This window comes from Rhinichthys klamathensis, unplaced genomic scaffold (assembly GCF_029890125.1).
Source record: "Rhinichthys klamathensis goyatoka isolate OS25496 unplaced genomic scaffold, OSU_Roscu_1.1 h1tg000172l_1, whole genome shotgun sequence".
In the NCBI taxonomy this organism is placed as follows: domain Eukaryota; kingdom Metazoa; phylum Chordata; class Actinopteri; order Cypriniformes; family Leuciscidae; genus Rhinichthys; species Rhinichthys klamathensis.
This window is the reverse complement of record NW_026606702.1, coordinates 692090-712201: the sequence shown is the minus strand read 5'-3', so window position 1 is coordinate 712201 and position 20112 is coordinate 692090. Positions and strand designations below refer to the sequence as shown.

The 20112-nt window shown below is 43.0% G+C and overlaps 1 protein-coding gene across 1 annotated transcript in view; it reads right to left on the bottom strand.

Moving 5' to 3' along the window:
• sptbn4a (spectrin, beta, non-erythrocytic 4a) overlaps positions 1–19320 on the bottom strand; it is a 30248-nt gene extending 10928 nt beyond the window's left edge. Inside the window, exons 1-7 of the mRNA XM_056260067.1 lie at positions 18696–19320; positions 18332–18482; positions 4230–4526; positions 3938–4141; positions 2438–2527; positions 1107–1385; positions 133–263 (exon numbers count right to left, since the gene is read on the bottom strand). Coding sequence (XP_056116042.1) covers positions 133–263; positions 1107–1385; positions 2438–2527; positions 3938–4141; positions 4230–4526; positions 18332–18454 — 1124 coding nt within the window. The 5' untranslated portion in view covers positions 18455–18482; positions 18696–19320. The remainder of the gene's footprint in view (positions 1–132; positions 264–1106; positions 1386–2437; positions 2528–3937; positions 4142–4229; positions 4527–18331; positions 18483–18695) is intronic.
• Between the last annotated feature and the right edge of the window lie 792 nt (positions 19321–20112).

The window sequence follows — 20112 nt, the reverse complement described above, 5'->3', positions numbered from 1 at the left end:
ACCAAGAAACCGTCAAAATGTAGAGCCTGCCACTGTTGTGGCTAGTTAGGCCAAAAACTCAGATTAACATGGAAGAGATTTGTTGCAGTGTGCCTGATTTGGACTTGGTGTAAATGAGACATTTATATTTACCTGTCTGGATGTCCCAACTCAAGCATTCGACGGCACTGCTGGGACAGTGAGCCCACTGTCTCTGCATAATTCTCTACTGTTTGCTCTAAAGCCAACTGCTCTTTCAGTAACCTAAGAGTGCTGGTCTCGTCCTAAAAAGAGGAGAGAGAGAGAGAGAGAGAGAGAGAGAGAGAGAGAGAGAGAGAGAGAGAGAGAGAGAGAGAGAGAGAGAGAGAGAGAGAGAGAGAGAGAGAGAGAGAGAGAGAGAGAGAGAGAGAGAGAGAGAGAGAGAGAGAGAGAGAGAGAGAGAGTATATCTTGGTTTACAAAGTGAAAGACAAACAGATCACACTGTATTAACTACAGTTTACAACCCTACTATAGTCTCTATTCTGAAAACTTTTAATAAACACACACATACACATGCCAGTGTATTAACACACTGTAATACATTAACTAAATAATGCTGAGTAATGACGTATGAAAAACAGCATAAATGAAGTCATGGGATTTCAATCATTTAGATTCCATGGACCCCCAAAATATGATTATTGTCATGAGAGGGTCCCCCATCCTATAATTTTAAAGGCATCTATTTAGTTTCTTGCATAAAGGCCCAATTTATATTGTGAAAAATGTATATAATAAATGTCTAAAAAAAAAATTTTTAAATATCTATTTTCTATTAAGTTAATTATTACTTTTTTAATTATTACTTTTACTCATAGAGATGCATTATTTATTTATTTGCTCTTTTATTTTCTTAATTATTATTAGAATTTTTAATTATTTTATTTATTTATTTACTTATTTACTGTAATCAAACTTTTATTTATTTTTAAATACAATTTATATTTTTTATATTATTATAGATTTTTTTTTTAATATCCACAGACCCCGTAGCACTCCCTTGCGGTCCCCTGGGAGTTCCTGGACCCACTTTGAAAACCCTTGATTTAAGTGATACATGGATTGAGTTTTAGGTACAGTACATACGTTTCCGTTTTCCTCATTGAGGACCTGAAGCTTCTGTCCACTGAGCCAAGACTCGGCCTTCGCTGCCTGGGTATAGTACTGCTGGGCGTGACTCACAGCATCCAGCATCACTGTGCGACGTTCCATCTCTACCTGGAGCACCTCCCACAGCTGCCTCACATGCCCCGCCCCCTCCCGCACAAGCTCCACCTCTGGGGTCCTCAGGGCAGCAACGGCCTCTGCCCTGTCCAGCACCTCCTCGACTCGCCCTCTCCGAGCCTGCATCTCCATCTGCAGCGCCTACATGTCCAATTGTTCACACAAGTGAAATATCAATCAAAATTCATCACTGGAAGCCATGAGAACCAAACCATATCCTCAGTCTTAAACCACAACAATATCCAGAAATCTGCAAAATGACTTATGATATATCAAAAAACAAGAAGTTAATAATAAATTATTAGTTTGGCTTTTAATGCAAGTTCACACCAAGAATGATTACTATAAAGATAGCTGTAACAATAACCATATTAGTATCCATACCAACGAAATATAACTTTCTGTTTATTATAAGCACACGCTGCAGTTATCTTGTCTGCTGTGGGCATCCCTGTTCTCATAGAATTAGAAAGATTATTGAAACTCATAGTTATCAGTACAGTTATCGTCCTTGGTGTAAATGGCCCTTTATAAATGTAGCTGATAATCGATCCAAATTGACAGACTCCACAAGCCATTTGTATATTATTTGGCTGTTGGCCTGCAACACAGCACTGAGATAAATAAATTCCCAGACCTCTTATTTATTTTATTTATCTTATTTTTTCTGCTTCCTCTCTCTTTTATAGTCTTATAGTTATGGAATGTTGGCAGGAAATATCCTCTTACATCATTTAATGAATGTACAAATAACATACATGATTGTTCAATGTATAAGTTACAGAAGTTAGTATCCCAAAACAAGGCAAAAAGTATCAAAGGAAAGAGCAGCATTGACTGTTTAATTACTGTGATCAAAGCAAGTTTAGCTTTTTTAGCTTTTTTTTCCTAATCGTTTTTAGATGGATACTTTCTCCAACAAAAATGTGGGTAGGTGATTGAAATTTTGCGTTCATTCTTTGGCATTTATAATGACTTAAAATTAAACTTAAAGCTTAAAATTAAAGCTGTTAATTTAACACAATATTTTAGTGTGACTAATTGTAAAAACAGAGCATATCCCAGAGTGATTGTCTTTATTCTTTATCACAGAAACACTACTACCTGTCTGAGAATGTCCCAGAATTGTGTCCAACATCAGAGTTCAGAAAAAGAGACAATAGTTTTACTGACAACAGGTTTGTAACTCCCACCTCATGGTTTTTGAATAAATGCTGGACACTCTGCAGATTGGTCCCATATTCTGTAGATGAGGCCAAATGTAACCGCTCCTGAATCCATATCTACAAAAAAACAAAATAGAGAAATGGAGGGCTTTAGGTATAGTAAAAGTACATCATTTTTTTTCATGAACTTGTGAGTAGTTACCAAGGAATAGCTATGCAGTTGTTAAGGTTTTCTGATAGGGTTGCATGATTAAACTGAAATAAAAACCGCTTTTTCACCAAAATAAAAGCTTGGGCGTTTGAACGTTTGAAAATTAATAAATGAAAACAGACATCATTTTAATACTGTAATTTTACAGTTATATTGTAAAATAAAATTATAATATTTTTCTTAAATAATCTATTTTTTATTTCACAGTGAAATTTATAGACCAATTTTCAGTTGGTAAACATGGTGACGTTTTTCTGTGGGCGGAGCTTAGGTGGTGGCAGAACGATATCCTCTGGCCGCTTCACTAACGTAAAGTCTGCAAGTTTTGTTAGCTTGTTTTTAACAATGACTGGAGAAAATCCGATTTTATTTTAATGTGCAAGGTCGCTCACTGTCCAGGACCGCGATTGTTATTTGCAAAAGTTAATTTTAACGGACGGAACCGGCCGACCCTTACACTCATTGATTGAGGATCTGACAGGATTAACGTTAACGCTACCTCCGGTTGAGTGGCCTGACTTCTACACCTACCTGATAGAGAAACAGAGGGCATGTAAATCTTTAGATGCCTATAACTATGTGCTGAATGGTCAAGTACAAGACTTGTGTGTACGATCCGTAGTTCTGCCGAGCCAGCGCGATGAAGACGACAATGTAAAGAGTGACATTACGGTGCAATTTTAATGAGGTAAATATTTTCTAGAAATAAAAAATCGCAGATAAAGCATATTCATTTTTCATTGATTCTTGCACCCAACAACACAACAAGATGACATTTAATAATAAGAAGAATAATTTAAGATCCTTATTTTGTAGCCGAATCTGTGCTGGTTTGTATTTGCCGCCTCCAGTTTTCACTTTGTTCTGCCACCAGCTAGCGCCGTGACGTAACTGTGACGTCGGCTGGAAATTGGTCTATATTCACAGCCAAAGTAAAAACAAGCACAGCAGACTTGGAACTTTTTTAAAATTGCATTTTAGATCGCAATCACAATTTTTATCAGAAAAATCACAATTAGATTTTGCCCAAAATCGTGCAGCCCTATGTTTATAAGTTTGTTTAGAATGTCCTTATGCAATTGTAAGGATTTCAGAGTTAATTCCTAGCTTTTTAGTGAGTAACTAAGTGATTATTAAGCTGGAATTTATTTGACCTTTTTCTGCTCTTCTATTATTTAGAAAAGTAATAACTTCACTTCTTAACAAGCAGAATAATTTAAGATATGCATTATGTGCAAATTTTTATACTTAATTCAATGAGCAAATAGTAATAGGAAGCACCACAAACTAAATGGAGAAAAGAAAGAAATACTCACAATCTCTTCCTCCAGGTCCTGGGTAACTTGGTGCATTTCTTTTGAGGCAAGAAGGATCCGCCTCCTTTCCTTCAGAGGCTCAATAAGACGTACAATTCGGGTCTCCACCACACCTCCTTGCTCTTCTACTTCTGGTCTCCGGGGATCAGCATTGCCCCTGACTTCGCCAACACCATGATAAAGCTGCATTTGGGCTTCCAACGACTAAAAGATGAGTATAAAGTGAAATTACAAATGGACATGCAATTTGCCAAATCAAGAAATATCATTTAGTGGCTGTTTCTGGTCTCACTTGTATCCTCTGGAGTTGCTGGCTGAAAGTGGGGCGGGGCTGAAGGAGGGTGGGTTGAGTGGTGTGGGCGGAGCTTAGTGTGGGTGGCTGCTCCTGTATGACGTTGAGATGCTGGTCCAGGTCGCTGAGGTTGTTGGTGGGCAGGTCGATAGTGCGGTGGTTCTGGGTTTCAAAGAGCTGGCGAGCCTTGACTTTGGTGGTGTTCTCCAGGTGAGACCAGCACTCTCTGATTTCCTTCAACTTTACCTCCACCACCGATCGCAACTCAGGCTGTTCCTGGATCAGTTCCTCGCCCTCCTACACACACAAATGTAACATAATCCATGGACTTGTTACTGCTCTGGCCCTCAACCATCATCCTTGCCTGAGTGTGTATGTGTAAGATGGAAAGAGATCAAAGTAAAGAGAGTATCTGTCTCTTCAGAGCCATGGCTGAAGTCCAGCCTCTTAAAATAGGGCAGGCACACACACACACACACATATTTATATATATATACATACATACATACATGCATGCACACATACACACTCACTCTCTCTCTCTCTCTCTCTCTCTCTCTCTCTCTCTCTCTCTCTCTCTCTCTCTTCTCTCTCTCTTCTCTCTCTCTCTCTCTCTCTCTCTCTCTCTCTCTCTCTCTCTCTCTCTCTCTCTCTCTCTCTCTCTCTCTCTCTCTCTCTCTCCGCATCAGTGTGTAAAGGTTAATTCTTCCCTGCAGAGACACATGAAATTAAATTCTCTCCTGAATCTTTTTTCAAAGCGATCTACATCCCTCTTTCCGTTACAGAGCCGTCACTGTGTGTGTATGTATGTGTGTGTGTGTGTGTGTGTGTGTGTACACGTGTGCGTGTCCATACGTGTGTGCATTTGTGTTTCATAATGCAGTGCAGCATTTCTCCTTTTGGCACAAGTCGCCTGCTCCCCGTACTGCAGAGTGTGTGAGAGAAGGAGAGATAGAAGGCAGAGAAGCAGATGGAGAAACACAAAGACAGATAGAAACGGGGAGAAACAAAAAGATAGAGAGGGACCGGAGAAAGCAACAGGAAAAAGGGGATGTTTGGATGGAAAACAAAAGATGAAGGAGAAGGGAATGAGACTGAAGATGGAATGAAAAACTAGATAGATGGTTCTAGCTGGGATGCTAAGGTATTCTGACTGACTGGTTGTTAAGTATTGCTAGGGTGTCTTAGCTGGCTGCTCGAATTTTCTGGCTGGTTGCTAAGTGTTTGCTAAGGTGATCTGGCTGGTTGCTAAGGTGTTTGAGCTGGTTGCTGGGGAGTTCTGACTATTGCTAAGCATTGCTAGATTGTTCTTGCTGGTTGCTGGGAGCTGCTAAGGTGTTCTGGCTGGTTACTAGGCATTGCTAGGGTATCTTAGCTGGCTGCTAGAATTTTCTAGCTGATTGCTAAGCGTTGCAGGGGATCAGCACACTGGCTGATTGAGCTGGTTGCTGGGGAGGTCTGACTGGTTGCTGACAGACAGACAGACAGACAGACAAGCATACAGAGCCGTCTGTTCTCTAAACGCAGCATCACTTTAAGTTGAACAAACCTAATGTACGCTCTAAGGACATCATCATGTCCCGTGATTGGTCCAGCCGCCTGTCTGTCATTGAGGATGCTGAGCTGAGTGAGTCTGGAAGTGGGGGTGGGGGAGGGATCTTTTCCAAAAAAAGTTCTCCAATCACAGCGGGACATCGTGTCATTGCTTCTACTGTTTCTCAGGTCTCGAGAGATTCTACATTCAAGAGATTGGATTTGAACAAATTCTGAGGCATCCAACAATGAAAATGATTAAGGATAATATGAAACTTGTGAACTTACGAATTTGAGATAATTAAGCTTATAATAATGTTATCTTATGTTTCTTAAATTCTGTGGATTTAGCTCACAATACAATAGTAAAGAATCAAAACATTTGGTTTAGGTATGGGCACAAGTACCCAAGTACTTGAAAGTGACAGCAGTGATTGATCATAAAAAACGATGATCGGGTGACTTAAAAAAAAAGATGAATAAAAATACAATAAAGTGCAAGCCGTGCCAGTCTGTCATATACATAACAGTATAATCAGAACATTCTTGTAGAATTTTGTCAATTATTTGTGCTTCAGATGCCCTTTTTGTGCAGTTTTTGGTAAGAGCGCATTAACAATGGGAGTTACAAATTCTGACTTGCACAGTCAAGCTAATTTGTGCAAATGTAATTTGTAATATTGAGTTTATATATATTAGGGGTGTAACGGTACATGTATTAATCCCGAACCGCCACGGTATGGACATCACGGTTCAGTGCATACAGTCAGACGACGAATACAGTCAGTCACACAACCCAAACAGTTCAGATGGCACGCAAGAGCTTGCTAGTAGCCTATAGGCCTTATTCACAGCAGCGCCAGTGAAGGATAGAGACATATATCTCTTCAGTGGGTTGTACTGTTTTTTAATGTGTTTTTGAACACTGCAAAAATATCTTTCCAAGCAGATGCCATTGAAAACAAGGTAGTCTATCCCTCACAGGCTCGCTTTAATACCTGTCATGGCGCTTCTCTGAATAAGGTCTATATGCTTGCTAAGTTACGATTATTTTTTGTGACGCGCTCCACAAGCTTCACGAAAAGGAAAACGGGACGGCAGAAAGCGGCGTCCTGTTTGTTTTCTTTATTTTACAAAAGCACAATGTTTTGTTTTTATTGTGAGTGTACACAAATAAAAACCTTTACAGTTTCGAATGATGTCTTGCGCTTATCTGTATGACAATAAATGACAGAGTATTTTAAGTTGTTTCTGCTGTTATAACGAGACAAAATCATTTGGCATTGTGCTGATTTATGTTGTGAAAGTCTCACTACAGTCCAGTAATGAAATATGCGTGTCCTGGAAATGGGAAGCCTCGGGTGCCGGACAAGTAAATGTACAGTTCCCTTCCGAGGGAACTTCCGCTGCGTCGAAATCGACACTACGGGGAATGCCCTTAGCATGACGCGTCTGAAGCCTGAATCCAACTAGTCCAATCCTGATTGGTGCTGCGTGATGACGTCAACCGTGACGTCATATGTGACGGTGAGCGGAACTATAAAAAGGGCGCCGGAACCCGGAAGCAGTAGCTTTCTGTCCTTCAGCAAGCGTTATATGTGAATCTGTCTGTCTTATTTGGTGTTGTTTGTTCGGTAAAACCAAGGTATTGTGATGGAGGAAAAGAGTGCAAAGCATTTCAGACAGTGTGCGTCCCCTTGCCCACGTTATTTAAGCGAGGGTGACACACACGAGCTCTGTGTGGTTTGTTTGGGAGTGGAGCATGCTCGGGCAGCGCTTGAGGGCGCTGCCTGTGCAAACTGTGAAACACTGCCCCTGAGAACGCTCCGCTCCCGCCTGAGCCTGTTCGATGAATCAGGCCAGGCTCGCGCTCCCCATGGATCGGGTCCCGCGTTTGTTGAGGCATCGCGGCGCTTGCATTCATGGGGATCGCAGAAGGATCTGACAGAGAATGTTGAGACGGCTGAGGCCCTTTCTCAGCATTCATCTGTCAGTTCTCATGGTCCCGCTCACGGTTCGGGAGCCCGCCCTGCGGCTTCTCCCGACCGCAGAGAGGATCCGATGCTTGAGCTATCTGAATCCGAGGATTTAGATGTGCTCAGCGTCGAGGCAGAGGGATGTGATATTCCATCACCACATTCCCCTGCCTTTGAGGAGCTGCTGGAGGTTGTGACCCGAGCTGTGGCCAAATTAAATATCGATTGGCCCCCAGAAGTGCAGGAAGCGACTAAAAAAAGTAAACTTGATGAGCGCTTCCTGCAAACTCGGGCACAACCTTCGCGCCGGAGTCTCCCGTTCTTCACCGATCTCCACACTGAGGTGTCGAGATCGTGGAACAAGCCCTTCTCCTCTCGACTTTCCAGCCCCGATGTACATTTATATTCGTCAATCATGGGGTCGAGAGAGAGGGGCTACGGGACGATGCCGCGGGTTGAAGAGGCTTTTGCTAACCACCTCTCGCCCGATGCTGCGTCGTCCCTGAGAGCTCCGGCGCTTCCCTCCAAGCCCTGCCGTACCACCTCGGCCTTGGTTGGGAAAGCATATATGGCGGCAGGTCGGGCTGGTGCATGCCTGCATACTATGGGGCTGTTGCAGGCATACCAGGCCGACCTCCTAAAGGAAGTGGACGACAGCGGGGAGGTCGCCTACGACGACATCCGCGAGATGCGTCGTACGGTGGACTTGTCTCTCCGTGCTACCAAAGAGACGGCCCGCGCCATCGGCCGTTCTCTAGCAGCATTGGTAGCTACGGAGAGACACCTGTGGCTGAATCTGTCGGGCATCGGGGATAAAGACAGGGCTTTCCTCCTCGATGCCCCGATTTCGCCTACTGGCCTCTTCGGCGACGCAGTCAACACTGTCGTCGAGAGGTACCAGGAATCGAAACGACAGTCAGCCGCATTAAAACACCTTATCCCCCGCCGTCGTTCTAAGTCTCATGGGTCTGCTGCCAGGGGGCAGTCCCATGAGGCAGCCGCCAGCTCCTCACGCCTGCAGCTGCAGAGAGAGAGTGTTGCCTCTCGTGCTCCCCCGAAAAAGGCCTGGAGCCAGGGGCAACACTCTCAATCGAAGTCTTCCAACCCTAGGGCAGATCTGAGGACTGTCATTCAGGCTAGGAAGGCTTCATCAAAGAGGTCCTGACGTGTTGCGCAGGCCTCTGAGGGTGGTCCCCTCCGTGATCGAGCAACAACAGCTCGCTCCTTCACGGAGCCCTCAGGAAATCGATGTATGCTGCCCGCCGCTACGTGCGCTTCGGGACGCATCGGTTTCCAGCGAATGCAAGGTGCAGAGTCCGCCCGTAAAATTGACGGCTCCGCGCATTGTGTTCCCTCTCAAGAGGTCTGCAGAAAAATTAAATCGGTTAGTTCCTGCCAATCAAATGCTTCAGGTCACCGATATCTCTACTATAAGACCAGAGGTCAGTCCCGAGAGACTGATTCCCTTAGTGGATTATTTAGACACCTGGAAGGGTCTTCAAATATATCTCAATGGGTCCTGCTCACGGTAGAAAAGGGGTACAGAATTCAGTTCGAATATCGTCCACCTCGATTCAGCGGAGTGGTTCACACGCTGGTCAAACCAGAGCAGGGTCAGGTTATGGAACAGGAAGTTCAGTCCCTCTTGGCAAAGGAGGCCATAGAACGTGTTCCTCCTCAAGATTGGGAGACCGGGTTCTACAGCCGGTACTTCATAGTTCCCAAGAAGGATGGGGGGTTGCGCCCGATTATAGATCTCAGGGTATTGAATCGGTCTCTGAGGAGATACAGGTTCAAAATGTTAACTATACCTCTAATTGTGAGTCAAATCAGATCCGAGGACTGGTTTGTCACCATAGATCTAAAGGACGCTTACTTCCATATCTCCATCCTTCCTCAGCACAGGAAGTTCCTAAGATTCGCTTTCGGGGGAGTAGCGTATCAATACAGGGTTCTTCCGTTCGGCCTAGCGCTGTCCCCTCGCACCTTCACGAAGTGCATGGATGCTGCTCTTGCTCCTTTGAGACTTCAAGGCATTCGCATCCTCAACTACATCGACGACTGGCTAATACTGGCGCAGTCGCTGGAGTTGGCAGTTCAACATCGAGATGTTGTTTTGCAACACCTGAGGTGCTTGGGGTTAAGGCTCAATATCAAGAAAAGTTCGTTAATTCCTCTACAGAGAACAACTTTTCTGGGGGTGGTTTGGGACTCAGTTACGATGCGGGCACAACTGTCTCCCGCCCGTATAGACTCCATCCTGACCACAGTAATGAGTGTCAAACTAGGCCAGGCTGTCACTGTCAAACATTTCCAAAGGGTTCTGGGTCTTCTTGCAGCAGCGTCCAACGTTATTCCTTTTGGCCTGCTGTATATGAGGGCCCTGCAGTGGTGGCTCAGGACCAGGGGGTTTTCCCCGAGGGGGAACCCTTTTCGCACGATCAAAGTAACGCGCAGATGCCTTCGTTCTTTGGTCATGTGGAAGAAACCGTGGTTCCTGTCCCTGGGTCCCGTGTTAGGAGCACCGTGTCAGAGGAAAATTCTGACCACGGATGCGTCCCTCACGGGCTGGGGTGCGGTAATGGAAGGCCGCTACACCAGAGGTCTCTGGAGGGACCATCATCTTTCTTGGCACATCAATTGCCTGGAGATGATGGCCGTGTTCCTGGCTCTCAGGCATTTCCTCTCGGACCTCAGAGGCCATCATGTTCTAGTGCGAACAGACAACATGTCGGTGGTCTCGTATTTGAATCGTCAGGGGGGCTTGAGGTCGCGCCCTCTGTGCAGACTGGCGCATCAAGTCCTCCTATGGTCCCAGGGAAAGCTTCTGTCAATCAGAGCAATGTTTATCCCGGGACACAGCAATTTGGGGGCAGACATCCTGTCGAGGCAGGGGCTGAGGCCCGGGGAGTGGAGACTCCACCCCGAGTCGGTGGAGTTAATATGGAAGGAGTTCGGTCAGGCGGAGGTGGACCTATTTGCCTCCCAAGAGAATTCTCACTGCCCCCTATGGTACTCCCTTACTCATCCAGCTCCTCTGGGACTGGATGCCATGGTACAGACGTGGCCGAGGTTACGTCTGTACGCGTTTCCCCCGATCGCTCTGCTCCCAGGGGTTCTAGAGAGGGTCCGGCGGTACGGGATCAGCCTGCTCCTTGTAGCCCCGTACTGGCCGGCCCGAGTATGGTTCTCGGACATCATGGTCCTCCTAGCAGGTCCTCCATGGCAAGTCCCTATCAGGAGGGACCTTCTTTCTCAAGCAGAGGGCACAATATTTCACCCTCGTCCAGAGCTATGGAAACTGTGGGTCTGGCCCCTGAGGGGGACCAGCTCATAAATGCAGGTCTCTCAACCGAGGTTGTTGAGACCATTCTAAACTCTAGAGCCCCCTCCACGAGGAAACTATATGCTTTGAAGTGGAATGTGTTCTCTTTATGGTGTAGAGATCACTCTTTGGACCCAGTTAACTGCCCAGTGGCTTCAGTGCTGGAGTTCCTTCAGAACCGCTTCTCTGACGGGCTCTCCCCGTCCACGCTTAAGGTCTATGTGGCGGCCGTTGCTGCCTTCCACACGCCTTTAGGGGTGGGCACCTTGGGGAGGCACCCACTTATTGTTCGTTTTCTTCGTGGAGCAAGGAGGATGAGGCCTGTCATCCAGTCCAGAGTTCCCTCTTGGGACTTGACAGTGGTCCTCGAAGGGTTATCCCTGGCGCCCTTCGAACCTCTGGAGGAAGTGTCGGAGAAATTTTTGTCCTTTAAGGTAGCATTCCTGCTTGCCATCACGTCCCTAAAGAGAGTGGGCGACTTGCAGGCTCTATCGGTCGCTCCTTCCTGCCTCGAGTTCGCTCCTGGCAAAGTAAAGGCTATTCTCCACCCTAGACCGGGCTATGTCCCCAAAGTGCCAACAAATGTGGCACGGTCTACAATTCTCCAGGCCTTTCATCCTCCACCCCATGTGTCGGATGAGCAAGCTAAGATGCATTTACTGTGCCCGGTTCGAGCCTTGGAGGCCTATGTGCATAGGACCTCAGGCTGGAGAAAGTCGGACCAGATGCTTGTGTGTTTTGGGGCACCTAAGAAGGGTTCTCCTGCCTCCAAACTGACCATAAGTAGATGGATTGTAGAGGCTATTTCTGCAGCTTACGAGGTGCGCAATTTGCCTTCACCTCTTTTGCTCAAGGCCCACTCCACGAGAGGAGTGGCCTCCTCTAAAGCTCTACTTGCGGGTATTTCTCTTCAAGAGGTCTGTGATGCCGCAGGCTGGGCCTCCCCTCACACTTTTATAAGACATTACAGTCTGGATCTGCCCTCTACACCGGGTTCACGGGTTCTCTCGTCTTGAGTGTGCCAGATTGCTTCACACCAGGGCGTACTCTCTTAGTGTGGCGCAGTGGGCATTTCGTTCCCCGTAGTGTCGATTTCGACGCAGCGGAAGTTCCCTCGGAAGGGAACGTCTCGGGTTACGGCTGTAACCCTCGTTCCCTGAGAAGGGAACGAACGCTGCGTCCCTCGGCCACACTCTTCGCGCCCCTGGAGACGACTTGCTTCGGACTATTTAAAGCTACTGCTTCCGGGTTCCGGCGCCCTTTTTATAGTTCCGCTCACCGTCACATATGACGTCACGGTTGACGTCATCACGCAGCACCAATCAGGATTGGACTAGTTGGATTCAGGCTTCAGACGCGTCATGCTAAGGGCATTCCCCGTAGTGTCGATTTCGACGCAGCGTTCGTTCCCTTCTCAGGGAACGAGGGTTACAGCCGTAACCCGAGACGAACTTGTATCAAACCATGACCCCGAAACCGAAGTACGTACCGAACCCTGACTTCTGTGTACCATTACACCCATATATATATGCGTATATGTATGTATGTATATACACACACACAGTAAAACTTTGAAATGTACAAAATTTTCTTACGGGGAGGCATGCCCCGGACCCCCTTAGAGGGACCGAGATCCACCCACTACAGTTTCACAAAATCCTATGGGAAACACTGATATATATATAGACAGAGCTTCAGTTTATCGTTGTTCATTCACTCTTCAGCTACAACTCACACAGCTCAAAAAGCAATTGATTTGTTGAATATTAATGAAAAATTTCCTACATCATCGAATATGATTTTTTTATTTGAACCAATCAAATTCCTTTTAGATTTGTTTATTTTTCAAAAACATCGGATCATTATTAAAATGAGACATCTAGAAATCTACAGAATATGCCAGAATTCTAAATTCTAAAATGACCTGTATAACTGTAAAATAGATCCAAGAGTTCTGACACAGCTGTAGTCCTGAAACAAAATCCTGAAGAACAGAGAGAGAAAAGGAAGCATGTTCCAGATTGCACAGAAAGCAGAATTAGACTCTCCGTCTTCAAATTGAACAGAACAAGCAAACGTCTGACAATTCAAAGTCAAATACACAATGCGTTTAGACAAAAACTTTGACTTGACTCAGTGAAGCAGAAAACAATTTTCTAAACAGCAACACAGAATATTCAACATATATACGGATTGCCTTGCATTTGCTGGTGTATCTAATTCACTGCAGAATTCAGATTATAAAAAGCTATTTCACTCATGAGATAGGTTTGCATGTTTGTTATGGTCCACTGAAATCGTCCGAACAAAGCTTTGAAAACGTTGGCAGTACCAGAACAACATTAATCACAAGTTTCACAAAAGGCCTGGAGATACATGTGAGTGACTCACACCCACATAGAGTAGCCAAGAAGCTACTGATTTCCACTGGCATTTACGGATCAAGAGCAGAAAGAACCATGCCATTTATTATAATTGAAGATATTATGTCATACTATGACATTAGCTTTCGCAACCCATGATATGACACTGATCCAGATTACATTAGGGCTGACCCATTGAATATTCACAGTATATTCACAATGACTTTGCTGTTGATAACAATTTACATGACATAAAAACAGTGAATACAGTGAGGATTTTAATGTGCTTTTTATTTGCAAATTACATTTCTTACAGAAAGTGTCCTTAGACTAGTAGACTAGCAATCCTTTCTTGCGAGTAAGGAGAGTTAAGACAAAGATGTTTTACAATGTTCACTTAAAGGGATAGTTCACCCAAAAATTAAAATTACCCCATGATTTACTTACCCTCAAGCCATCTTAGGTGTATATGACTTTCTTCTTTCAGACAAATACAATCGGAGTCATAAATATATCATTGCTCTTACGAGCTTTAAAATGGCAGTGAATGGGTGTCCTGATTTTGAAGTCCAAAAAAGCGCATCCATCCATCCATCCATCCATCCATCAGAAAAGTACTCCACACGGCTCCGGAGGGGTTAATAATGGCCTTCTGAAGCAAAGCGATGCATTTGTGTAAGAAAAATATCCATATTTTAAACTTTATAAACTAAAATAACTAGCTTCCGACAGACGGCCGTATACACATCAATTTATGGAGAAAGAGTGACCTCTGACCTGACGCATGACGTATTGACCGTATTGAGGACAGAGCAAAACAAAACACCAGTCACAAATTAGAAGTCTAAAATGAGTATGAAATGTTGGAGGATAAGAGAAGAAGAGCTTGAGTTTGTTGACCAACCCTATTTGTTTGAACCGCAAGAGCTTACGATACTCCTACATCGCATAAGTGGTTACTCTTTTGGCGTAAGTCGACTTGCGCTGGCATTCTGCCGGAAGCTAGTTATTTTAGTTGATAAAGTTTAAAATATGGATATTTTTCTTACAAAAACCCATCGCTTTGCTTCAGAAGGCCTTTATTAAATCCATACAGTCTTATGGATTACTTTTATGATGGATGGATGCACTTTTTTGGACTTCAAAATCAGGACTGCCATTTACTACCATTATAAAGCTTCGACGAGCCAGGATATTTTTTTAATATAACTCCGATTGTGTTTGTCTGAAAGAAGATAATCATATACACCTAGGATGGCTTGAGGATGAGTAAATCATGGGTGAACTCTCCCTTTAAGTCTGATTGTATTGGATTAGAAAGTTGCAGTAATTTTTTTAAAACAAATATTAACATGTAATATTTATTATATGTAATATTATATTTGTGTTTTATAAGGTTATAGAGTAGTGCTGTTAATCGGTTAAAAAATAACTAATTAATCGCATATTTTTCTGTAATTAATCGCGATTAATCACACCTAACATTAAAGTTTTTAATATATTTTTCTATTGTATTCCTTTCACATTGAATCTCCAAGTACTGATACTGATGTCTTCTTTTTTTCCTTAATTTTAGCCATTAATTAAAGCCATTCAACATTACAGTATAACTGAAAACTACATTTTAACAATAAATAGGCTTTTAAAAATACTATAAATTTACTATAATAAAAAAACTTTTGTAAGTGAGCTTAAAACAGTCTTCACATAAATTGTACACCAATTGTAATAAATGTCACATTTAGCTGTGCCTTTAATATATATATATGAGGGGTTTTCTACTCATTTAAGACCGATACTCGACAAACAGGAATTTTGACATAACTTTGTGTGTTTTTGTCCGTTCGAGCGCGATAGAGAACTCAAAGTGGCACAGGCACGCTGTCTGAAGCGGCATTCAGTGTGCGTGTTTTGTTTGTTCATAGAAAGCCGCTTCACAGGTTTGATAGAATTTGAATGAAAGATAATGTGATCATGTAGCCTACTGTAGCGCAGTCAAAGGATGACAGAAAAAAAACCGGATGCTGCATTAATTGCGTTGAATATTTTAATATATTCATATAAAAATTTATCATCATCAATATATTTTATATATTGTCATATTAGATGTCAAATTTTGGGCTATATTTCCCAGTCATATGTCTCATACATTAAAAAATATATCTATTAACAGAACAAGTTTTTCTTGCCACATGAAAAGATTTGTAAGGGCATAAACCAATCTGATTGCTGCCTGAAAACTGATTGTTGACTTTAATAATTCCTGTAAAAGGACTGCTCCTCTAGGCAAGCTCTGACACAGAAGTATCAGAAAATAAACACAAGTGACATTTAAAATCAGCTTGAATAAAGATTAGCTTAATTATTACAAAGTACAGTCAGCCTAAAGGCTACAGAGTTTAGCATCTTACATCATCTATTCCTTGGTGAACTGTAAATAGCAGCAAACTTCAATAGTAATAGATGGAAAGAAATATGAGAAGAGAAAACAAGGCCAAAACAGAAATATAGCAGGCCCACAACATTTAATAAACAATTCAGAGTACTGTAATTCAAACATGTGACACAAATCCACCACAAGCACACGGTGAAGAATCAACAAGGCATTTGAGTTATTATTCATCAAATCATCTATGCAGCAAAACGCATCTGAAATTTCTGGGCATAGTTGGATTGTTTACCACATACAAACACACAATTCAATCAAGACAGAAAAACCTTTGTAGCAAAGCTTCTTCACTTATGTTTAGATCTTCTGGCCAACTTTGTTTTGACCAACACTACATGCTTGCATCTTTGTCCACACAGCATGTACATCTACCACAAAAACAAACACACACACACACGCAAAACCATGGACCTAAAAATATCAGCATTTAATGGATTCATATTTTGGTAACTCTTGGTTTTATAAATTTTTTGAGACAATTTATCATTTGGGAAACATTCAGCTCATGCCTGTACATCAGTTTTTCACCCACTGTCAGCATGAAAAAAGAAGTAGCAGTAGCAGCATCTATGCAGTCATACAGCAACACACGATGCACCATGTCACATGGTTCCTTTTCTGTGATCAGCAATACTAGGAGATATCTTACTAATACCCATTATACCATTAGACTGATTTACATACTAATCATATTAAAGTCCCCGCCATCCCACAAGATGCCGTGTGGTTTTAGACACTTCACAGTGCCATTTAAAACCCAACCATGACACATCAGATGCACCAGGATGTACTGTTGTGTATCAGGTCATGATAAGCAATCTTTCAGGACAGCATGTACCAGATAAGAACAGGTCATCTGGGATAAAATATTGTATTGCAGGGCATCATAAAGCCCCACAGACTAACTGAAACAGAGCTGCATGTAATTTAACATGCTATACAGCATTTAATGGCAACTGATATTAAAAATAAGATGTGAATATACATGTAGATGTAAAGACAGCGTGTTTGCATCATGATATTAAGGACAGCAGAGGATCCTTCTTTTCCACCGGCCTTGTCTATCCACTACTGCTCTTCATTTCCACTATCAAGCATTCCATGATCATTATCACCACCAATGTTTCTTCTCGTTTACACCACTAAGGTTTTTTTTTTTTTTTTTTTAGAATATCAGCTTGAGCTTGACCCTAAAAGCTAAAATGAACAGTCGGTTTCAATGTCAAATGCTTAAGTGAATGTAAGAAGCATCACAACATTAGAATTTACAGTATGAAATATGGATTTTTTAAAGAAATTTTAAGATCAAGACATTTTCTATAATAAAGGTGAGAAAATGCCCTTCAAGAAATTGTGCTGTATTCAGCTCATCTTGAATCAAATCATATTTTCTCAATACATCCTCAATCAGGACCAAATGCCCTCAACTAATCCACAACCAATGTTAAATCTGTCCTCGACCTATCCACAAACAATACTGAATCTTTCCTCAATTTATTCTCAACCATTCCTGAATATGTCCTTAACAGATCCTCAATCTGTCCTTAACCCAATCTTAGCAAATCCTGAATCTATCCTTAATAAATCTTCACTCATCCCTAACACAACTGAGTCTTATTTTTACTGTCATACTTCTTATGCAATCTGCTTTTTACCCACAATCCCTCTTGGCTCTGTATTTATTTCCATACATCCCAGAGTAAAGGTAAGGTCTGACAAGCATTTATATTTATTATCTAAATATTGTAATCCAATTTTCTTATGCTCATCAAGTCTGCATTTATTTGATCAAAAATATAGTAAAAACGAATATTGTGAAATAGTATTACAACTTAAAATATCTATTTTCTGTTTTAATATATTTTAAAATATAATTTATTCCTGTGATGGCAAAGCTGAATTTTCAGCAGAAATTACTCCAGTTTTCAGTGTCACATGATCCTTCAGAAATCATTCTAACAAGCTGATTTGGTGCATGATAAACAATTCTATTATTTTATTTTTTTTGTCAGTGTTGAAAACAGTTGATATTGAGTTCTGCTTGATATTTTTGTGGAAACCGTGATACATTTTAAAAACAAATCTTTGATGAATAGAAAGTTTAAAAGAACAGAATTTATTTGAAAAGAAATATTTTGTGTCTGCTACTTTTGATCAATTTAATGCATCCTTGCTGTATAAAAGTTTTAATTTATTTTTTCTTTGTTTAAACCTTACTGACCCTAAACCTTTGAATGGTAGTGTATGCATGTCCTTATATTTTTATTCTTATATATTTATATAAATTTACAAAGAAACTGTGGTCATGTATAAACTAGCTAATGTGTTGAAAAGTATTGGAGCCCATGGAGTTACCTGAAAAGCACCTTGTGTAAGTAGCATCTACCTGAAATGTTTTTTTTTAATTCATGCTCTCTCCCCATCACATTTCTTTCATTTCAGCCCTTGTGACTCACCTGTTCAATCTTGGCAAGCCATTCTTTGTTGCGGGCCAGTTCAGCCATGAAGGCCTGGTGCTTCATCCATTTCCTGTGCAGCTTCTGAGCTTCATCTCGAGCTCCATCGCGAGCTGTCAGCATCCTATCGGCCTCTGGGAGCTCTGCTCAGCTATACCATACACACATGCACAGAGCAGTCAGCAGACAGCTACGACACAGACACACTCTGTCACAATCTTTTAGCCATCATTTACACACACACAGCACTAGGCCCCATATATTCAATAGCAATGCAACATTGCAGCACCACGAAAAACCTCTTCCCCTCCACCACAACACACACACTTCCCAAAAATCTCCAGAGCAGAGGAGAGAGCAGCACCTCAGCAGAATGTGCAGCAGCAGTGGGTTCTGGTGCTCAGGGGTGGGGGATCCACTGGGTCTTCATGTCCTCCAGGTTAGCGTCCAGGCCCCTGCAGTTCTGCTGCAGTATCCGTGCGTCAGTCCAAGGCTCAGAAAAAAACAACCGGTACGCACGCACACGCAGGACAGACACCCACCAAAAGCGTTCAGTCTCCTAGAGAATCTTCAGCGGCAATGACTCCAGCAGTTTCCGGCAAAAAAAACACTGCATGATAATCCCTCAGGCGAGACAAGGACCAAATGCCGCGTCTTTGCCTGCCTGTATACGTCCGCGTCAGGGCGAAGCTCTGGTTTCAGCGCTGCGTCCAGAATCGCTACGCCGTCCTGCTGTCGACCTGGGTGGATGGGGGTTCGTCGGAGGAGTGGGAGGAGTTGCCGATGTGCGTGTATGTTGGGGGGGGGGGGGGGGGGGATGGCGGATAGCAGATTTAGACACGTAAAGACACAAGTTACCCTCTTTGAATGAGCTCACGCACTCACAAATATCGTGCTGCGGAGGATCCGATGGCTGAATGGATACACACGTGTGCTTTTGTGGGAAGATTCTCATGTGTTCTAGTGTGATTGCAATGCAGCATGCTGCAGTCTCTCTCTCTCTCTCTCTCTCTCTCTCTCTCTCTCTCTCTCTCTCTCTCTCAGCGCAGAGAAAACCACCTCAATCCTATCAACACACTTTACTGCAGTGCCTCAGAGTGAGGGAGGGAGTGAGAACAAGAAAGAGGGAGAGGCAGTGAGAACGAGAGAGAGACAGGGGAAAAAGGGAGGGGGTGGTAGATGATGAAGGCAAAGGGGGGTGGCAGAGACGGAGGAGAGAGAGAGAAAGGAAAAGACGAGGCATAAGGATGGAATGTTGGCTACAAAGGGAGATAGAAATACTGTAGGAGAAACACACCTCGTAAAGGACAAGGAAAAAGAGAAAGGGAGTGACAGGTGTGAAGGAAAGGAAAGAAAAAGAGGCGACATTTTTCAGTGTCACTAGGGACGTTTAGCTGCACCGCGGGGGCAGGAGGGTGTGGGTGTGGGTGTGTGTGTGTTAGGGGACAGTAAGGAAAAGAGAACAGATTGGTTTAGAACACAACCACAGGGATGCTGAGGCATTGGAGGTCACAGTCTCAGCAGTAGTGTTGGGCAGATGCCACACAATGTGTGTGTGTGTGTGTGTCTGTGTGACTGTGAGGACATTCAGAAAGGAAGATGTATGTATGTTACATGTGCACTGAGAAAGATACTGGCCAGATTAACTTGAGAGGTGGATTGTGTCATTACAAAGGTCAAAAGGGAAACCTGAAGGTTCAATGGGAGATATCTTGACTGTGTGTCTATAAGGCATCTGTCATCATTTCAAACAGCTGAGTGAGAGCAGAGGAAAGGACACA